At 50.5% G+C, this 7,768-nt stretch overlaps 1 protein-coding gene across 1 annotated transcript in view; it reads right to left on the bottom strand.

Annotated features, from left to right (window-relative positions):
• Window positions 1–7,768, bottom strand: part of LOC107117584 (receptor-type tyrosine-protein phosphatase alpha-like) — a 155,405-nt gene that overhangs the window by 3,413 nt on the left and 144,224 nt on the right. The window contains exons 14-16 of the mRNA XM_015419729.1: window positions 6,791–6,867; window positions 2,950–3,075; window positions 45–196 (exon numbers count right to left, since the gene is read on the bottom strand). Of these exons, the coding sequence (XP_015275215.1) occupies window positions 45–196; window positions 2,950–3,075; window positions 6,791–6,867 (355 nt within the window). The remainder of the gene's footprint in view (window positions 1–44; window positions 197–2,949; window positions 3,076–6,790; window positions 6,868–7,768) is intronic.

Raw genomic sequence — 7,768 nt, 5'->3', positions numbered from 1 at the left:
AAGAGCCCGGGGGGCCGGGTGGTGTGCCGGAGCCGCTCGATTACCTGCAGTGCACGGTGATGGGATGGTTTCCTGACTGCTGCTGCTGCTTCTGCACGGCCGCGATGATGTTGATCATTCCTTTCCCGTCGGAGGGGATGCCGACCTCCGGCCAGCCGTGGAAATGGAACTGCCGGATCTGCCGGATCTTGTTTTCCTGGCCAAGCAAAAGGGAAGGAGACTCAGGAAAGCGTCCCGCTGAATCCAGGGAGACGCCTCAGAAACACTTACTAGAATTTAAGAGAAGGGGACCCCCAACTTTTGGAGCCTGCGGGAACCTTTGGAATGCTGACACGGCATGGCGGGTGCGGAAACGGAACGGCTGCCCCGAAAACGGCTGCCACCGGGGGGGGCGGAGCTAGTTACAAAACGGCTGCCACGACACAACGGCTGCGGGAGACGGAGCCAGCCACGACACCGCTGCTGCGGCTGACCTTCAGTCACACAGTGAAGATGCTGTGGTGGCGGCTGGTGCCAAAGCAAAGGTTTTTAAAAATCTGCAGACTATCTAACCTAGCATGGGAAAGAGCAGGTAGAGAAAGAGGTCCTTTTCTCCCTTTCTCACAATACAAGAACTCGTGGACACTCCATGAAATTGCTGAGCGGTCGGGTTAGAACGGATAAGAGGAAGTCCTTCTTCACCCAAAGAGTGATTAACACACGGAATTCACTGCCACAGGAAGTGGTGGCAGCTACAAACACGGACGGCTTCAAGAGGGAATTAGATAAGCATATGGAGCAGAGGTCCATCAGTGGCTATTAGCCACAAGGTACAGATAGGGACTCTGGGGCAAGTGATGCTCTGTCATCTTGGTGCTTGGGGGGGTCAACAGTGGGAGGGCTTCTAATGTCCTGGCCCCACTGCTGGACCTCCTGATGGCACCTGGTATTTCTGGCCACTGAGTGACACAGAGTGTTGGACTGGATGGGCCATTGGCCTGATCCAACATTGGCATCTCTTATGTTCTTATGTTCTTACCTGGATCTGCCCACTTTCTAAAGACACTTGGGCACCAGGAAGGTGTCAACGGGCACCATGTTGGGGACCCCTGATTTAAGGGGAGGGACAGCCGGTGTCGTGAGCCAAGACACAGGCTGTTAGTAGCCATCTCCTTTCTTTTTAGTCAAGTGCTTGGCCTTCCTTTCCACAAAACACACCACGAACGTGATTTTCACTTTGGGGGAAAACCCTTGCGCTCACTAGGAGAGACTGTTTGCAGCGTTCGTTGGTGAAATTTGGATAAATATCTTGGTGTTTGGCAACCTTGTGCTTGGTAATATCTGTTGCACTCCCTGGGGAAGACACTGAAACAGGAGGATATTTGGACCTCTGTTGGAGGAAGACTGAGCACTCATTCAGAATAGGCTTAAAGGAGTCCTCCTCCTTAAAACGTTTGTGCTGTTAAGGAGGACTGGTATTAATAAAGGGGTTGTGCAATATCTTTTGTGATATAAAAAGACGATACCAAAAAAAAATTGGATATATGATTCTTTCTACGTGATAATGTTTATGTGATAATTAATATAATGGTGAATAATTTATAAGAAAAAATTAAAGAATAAAAGAAGAAGAGAAGAGATGAGATTGGATTTATATCCTGCCCTTCACTACCCAAGGGAGTCTCAGAGCGGCTGACAAACTCCTTTCCCTTCCCCTCCCCACAACAGACACCCTGTGAGGTGGGTGGGGCTGAGAGAGCTCTGACTGAAACGGCTCTTGAGAGAACAGCTGTGAGAGAACTTTTGACTGAAGAGGAGATTGGATTTATACCCCACCCTTCACTATCCAAGGGAGTCTCAGAGCGGCTTACAAACTCCTTTTCCCTTCCCCTCCACACAACAGGCACCCTGTGAGGGAAAAGAAGAAGAAGAAGAGATTGGATTTATACCCCGCCCTTCACTACCCAAGGGAATCTCAGAGCGGCTGACAAACTCCTTTCCCTTCCCCTCCCCACCACAGACACCCTGTGAGGTAGGGGGGGCTGAGAGAGCTCTTGACAGTAACGGCTCTTTTTCAAGAACAGCTCTTAGCAGAACTATGGCTTGCCCAAGGTCATCCAGCCAGGTGTAAGTGGAGGAGTGGGGAATCAAACCTGGTTCTCCCAGATTAGAGTCCGCGCACTTAACCACTACACCACACTACACTATATATAAAAATGAATAAAAATATAAAAATTACTTGAGATACTTTGTAATTGTATATAGCACGGTATTTGCTGATTTTTGACCTTCCTTTCCAGAAGGTTCTCTCTCTCTCTCACATTCTCTCTCTCTCTCTCTCTCTCATTCTCTCTCATTCTCTCTCTCTCTCTCTCTCTCTCTCTCTCTCTCTCTCTCTCTCTCTCTCTCTCTCTCTCTCTCTCTCTCTCTCTCTCTCTCTCTCTCGTGAAAGCCCTTGTTGGGGGACTGATCAGACAAGGCAATGACTGGGGAAGGAATTAGAAGGAAGCTGTAGAAGACGGTTCTCTTTCCAAGGATTAGAATCAGGAACCTGCGTGTGTGCGGCAGGGGTGGGTGGGTGGCATCAACATAAGCCCTTGGGATAGACGGAACTGGGTAAAGGCCTGGTGGAAGAAATGGGCAGGAAAGGAGGCCCTAAAGGGAGCCGGTTGGAGAAAGGAGAGGTCAAGATGGCAGGAAAAAGTAAGATCAAAAGCAGCAAGCCAATCTGCACGTGGTCTCCGGATCCACCAATGCTCCCTCTGAGCTATGGAGGCTTGTGAGCAAAATTTTTACTTTGTGAGCTACTGGCATTAAAGTTGTGAGCGAGCAATTTGGCTGCTGCGTAAATCGGTTTGCTCTTGAGCCATTCTTCCTAAGGCAAAAATGTGTGAGCTGGAGGCTAAAAAACTGTGAGCTCGCTCACACTAACTCAGCTTAGGGGGAACACTGGTCCCTCCGCACACCTACCCTAGTGTTTGCCACCAGCAGGTCTCGCACCGTGTAGCTCTCGCACTCCTCCTCTTTCTTCAGCTCCACAGTGATGTCCCCGTAAGACACGGAGCCGTCGGAAGGCCAGTACTGGGCGCATTTCTCCTGCGAAGGGAGTGAAACGGGTGGGGGGAATGAGAAGGAGGGAAGAGAAGGCAAAGCGGGACACTCCTCCCCGACTTCCTCTCCGTGGGCCCCGATCCTTCTGGGTGGGACGAGGCTAGACTAGCCACAAAAGAGGACTCAGAATTGTTTAAACGACAGGCAAATACTGGCCAGTTTGAGCCTTGCCAAAATACACAAGCCCAGATATTGTGTCATGCTCAGGGTTTATTTATTTATTTATTTATTATATTTCTATCCCACCCTCCCCGCTTTCGGCGGGCTCAGGGCGGCTAACAATGTAGGTTACCCCCGGGCTCTTTAAAACCTGTCGCCGGGTTGAGGAGATAATGAAGAAAGGAAACAAGCACCTCAGATGTGAAAGGGCTGAGTGTTACCTCACACTCCAGGCACCTTTCTCAGAGTAATCGCCCTTTTCTCTCTCTCTGTCTTGCCTGTGCAATTATCTCTGAACTCCTCCCCGGCGCTTTCCGTTTCCTTCCTTTTATCCTCCTCCCCGGCCTTGCAGACCCACCTATCAGAGCCCATAGGCTCTTCCATCTGTTGCTCTCTGCGTTCCCCCAATCCCTGAGGGTTTCCCTGTTTTGCCCCGCCTCCCTTCAAATCCCCGTGGAGTTGTGCATTCAGGGGAGTGTCTACTTCCGCCTCGGACGCCGTGTCTGTCGCCCGTTGCCGCTTTCATTCCGAGGGTGAGAGGTAAGGCAGGGACCCTCCAATCTCCTCTGTCTTTCATTCGGGCCCTCCCCCTTTGTGCCAAAGGAGCGTTGTCCGTGCCGGATCGCTCCGTCTCCCCTGAGTTCCCTCGGCGTCTCGGCTGTCGCTGAGGGAGTGGGTTGGGGACATTTGCGTCTCCGGGACTGTTCCCCCGGGTCTCTCCACCTCACGGCATTGATATGGAGCCCGGCGAGGACATATTGCAAGGATACAAATCAAGCACAGTTCTGACCACACAGAATTTAGGCTTCCTTGGCGCAGAATTTCAGCATTTTGGTGCATGCCTGCTGACCCCCCCCAGGGCAAACAGTCAGACTGGTTCTCCCGGATCCGAGTCCATCATCGTAATCACTAAACCACACCGGTTCTCTGTTTATTGGGCTCTTCCGCTTTCTCATTTTTGTCACTCGTGTGTCCCTATGGCTTTGGAGGTTGGACTAGATGGCCCTGGAGCTCCCTTCCAACTCTCATGATTCTCCATCAGGCAGCTTCGTGTTGTATTCATGTGCCTTTCAGTACTATGGTCTGCTCCCATGTAATAGATGGTCAGCCCGGAAGACATCTCACTCCACAGGGATCTTCTTGCCACTCACTCTCTCCATTCCCCGTTGGTGACTTGGGGGTACACACCTGCCCCAGTGCCATATCAGGGAAGGCAGTCTAAAAGTGGAGTTTGTCCAGGGAAGTCCTGTCCCCCTTGCCAAGTTGTAAAGGTCTGCATTAGCTTCACTGCCAAGGAGTAACCCATAAGCAATGCCGGCATAAGGAAGCTGAAGCCAGGATGCTGACAGTACTGAAGAGGGAGCTCTGACATGAGCAGCTCTCCCTGTACACCCAACCTGTCATGATCTGGGCTGTGCCACCAGCGGCCTACTAGGCCCAGGGAGCCTGGCTAGCAGTAGATGAGGCTGGGCCTACAACTCCCAGAAGCCCCTGAGAGGTTTTGGAGCCAAAATTGACCAATAGGGAAGAAGAGGGCTGGGGAACAAAAGGGCTGGTGCCAGAGCAAAGGCTGTTCTTTCTTCCAGAGGGCAGAGCCAGAAGGAAGGCTGCTGCAGGGGAGAGACTCTCATCCTGAGGGAAGGGTGAGCAGTCTAGTGCCACTTGGAGTAGTGAGCTAGGGACAGTATATATTTAGACGCGTTAGGGCATTCGATTTCTTTTCTTTTCACCCACTTACTGTTATTATTCTGCACCTTGTTGTGTGACCTCCTATAAACTATTCTCATTGTTCACTCTGCCTGGTCCGCACCAATGTTCCCTCTAAGCTAAGTTAGTGTGAGCTAGCTCACAGGTTTTTAGCCTCCGGCTCACAGATTTTTGTCTTAGCTCAGGAAGGAGAACTCCAGTGCAAACTAATGTATGCAGCAGCCAAATCACTCGCTCACAACTTTAATGCCAGTCGCTCACAACTTTAATGCCAGTCGCTCACAAAGTAGAAATTTTGCTCACAAGACTCCACAGCTTAAAGGGAGCATTGGTCCTCACGCCTATTATTCGGCCAAAAGGGAGGTCTGAAGGTCTTGGGAGGGTACTCTGGGCCTTCTCAAGGGAGCCTGGAACCAGAGCCGTGACACCTCTCGTGGGGCACAACAACTGCTTTGTTGCTCCGCTAAAGGTTTCGCTTCTGCAAATCAAAGGTTCTCTTTCCCAGCCTTTTCCCTCCTTCCTTCATTTAACATGAAAAGAAGTTCAGTCATTTGGAATGCATCAGCCGAGTAGGGTTCCACGGAGACAGGAAACTGAACTGCCAGGTAAAAAAGACTTCAAGCCGTCCTGAGCTTGACCAAGATTCTTTGAAAAGCAAATGGACACGAAAGGAGGTCAGGCGGGAAGAAGGTAGATGCTTGACTTAATAATAATGCAACCTGAAGCCACATACAAGAAGGTTACAGTTTCGCTCCCTTTTCAAATAAGCAAACATGCTTAAACTATAGGTCTGCATCTCCATCCTAGTGACACCTTTAAAGAGCGGCTCAAAATCTCTCTTTGCACCACTTCCCAAAGCCATTTGGGAATGCCATTACTGGGTCATTAATCAGTATTACTGGGTCATTAATCAGTATGACGGGACGGTGAACCGGAAGCCAGACGGGAACAGAAAGTTCCTGCAAAGTCAGCCACAAATCGAGAGAAGTTTAACGTGAGCTGGGGAAGGAGATAATTTTTTTTTGGGGGGGGGCGGGCGGACGGACACCTGCCTAATTAGACAGGCGGAAGGGAAGGAGCATGGTATAGCCCAATTCCATTAGTGCTTGGAATCAAAGCCTTCCTCTTCAGAGTCTTCCTTGGTGGCCTCCCACCCAAGTACCGATACTTGGGTTCCCACCCAAGTATCGGTACTTGGGTGGGAGGCCACCAAGGAAGACTCTGCAGAGGAAGGCAATGGAAGACCACCTCTGCTTCTCACTTGCCTCGCTTGGTCACCATAGAATCATAGAGTTGGAAGGGGCCATGCAGGCCACCTGGTCCAACCCTCTTGCCCTTGCTTCTAGAACAGGTGTCTCCAGCACAGTGCCCGAGGGTGCCATGGCAACCACCAGCACCTTTCCTGGTACCTGCCGAGTGCTTTTAGAAAGTGGGCGGGACTAGACTTTTGATTGGCCACTGGGAGATTTGACTGGCTGTGCAGATTTTTTTTTTAAAAAAATATGCTTTGGCAGCGGCTGCCGCCCCCAACACAATTGTCTTCACTGTGTGACCGAAGGTAAGTCGTGGCAGCTGTTTTTGTGGCTTTGCCCACCACGCTGTGCCACAATTCCAGTAGTGCCCAGGCTTGAAAAGGTTGGGGACCCCTGTTCTAGAAGCACGCTTGAACTACGGTGCAGTGAATTGTGTTCTATATTGTACTGAGACGGTTGGAACCCGCTTTGAGCCTGCTTGCGGTGCGGGCCGGATACAAGACCACTAAAACAAAATGCAAAAATAAATAATAAATTTACAGCGCGCCAGAAACGAAAGATGAGCGAAAGCAGCCACTCACGTCTATAAAAGAAGCGTTGACGTAATCTGTGTTCTCTTCGCCCCTCTTCACTGGAATGATCACTCGGTTGAACTCGTCTACGGGACACAAAGGAGAAAAAGAAAAACGATTCCGTGAACAGTTAACGGTAGGCAGAGAAGGTGTGATCCACTATAAATACTCTGCCCTGTGATTTCAGGTGACGGTGCTGGGCAAAGGGCTGGGATTCCCAGGCTGCACGGAGGCAAGGGCCTTGAATTGCCAAAGTCTGTGTCTGAAAGTTCCCGGAAGATACCAGGGCCCTGCGGGACCTTTTATGGTTCCGCGGGGCCTGTAAGACAGAGCTCTTCCGCCAGGCCTTTCATTAAGGAGCCGCATCCAACAACTAAGACCCTGTGCCCAATGCCACCAATGCCACCGTCGATATCCTGCGCTTCGCCAAACTGTAATAACAACAGCTGGCTGCATTTTTTTAGCATGTCTGCTGCTATTCCTACCTCGCCACCGCCGTATAAGCTGATAACTAGCACTTTAGGTCTTGTTTTTATGGCTGTATTTATCGTCGTTGTTTTATTTGTCGAATGTTGTGGAAGCCGCCCTGAGCCTGCCCTGGTGGGAAATCAATCAATCAATCAATCAATCAATCAAACAAATAAGTGTCTTTGCCCACTGCAAACAAGAGGGGAAGTGCTGGACTGGGAGAACCCAAGATTCAGAAGGCCAAAAGGGGTCCCTTCACATTCCAATATACATTAACATTACACATAAATTAATTGACTGGATTCCCATACACACACACACACACACACACACACACACACACACACACACAGGGGTCATTTGGTAGAAAAAGAGGTGCAGGAGCTCATTAGCATTACTTATTTGCATATGCCACACCCCCTGACCTCACCGGAAGTGTGTCAGAAGGCAACACCCACCGCTCAGGCTCCACTGGACTGTTTTGGATTGCTAGCTATTGGGCGGGGGGGGGGACGGGAC

This window comes from Gekko japonicus, unplaced genomic scaffold (genome assembly GCF_001447785.1).
Source record: "Gekko japonicus isolate JY-2015 unplaced genomic scaffold, Gekko_japonicus_V1.1 scaffold1885, whole genome shotgun sequence".
NCBI lineage: Eukaryota > Metazoa > Chordata > Lepidosauria > Squamata > Gekkonidae > Gekko > Gekko japonicus.
Note: the sequence above shows the minus strand (reverse complement) of the source record. Positions and strands in the feature narration are given on the sequence as shown.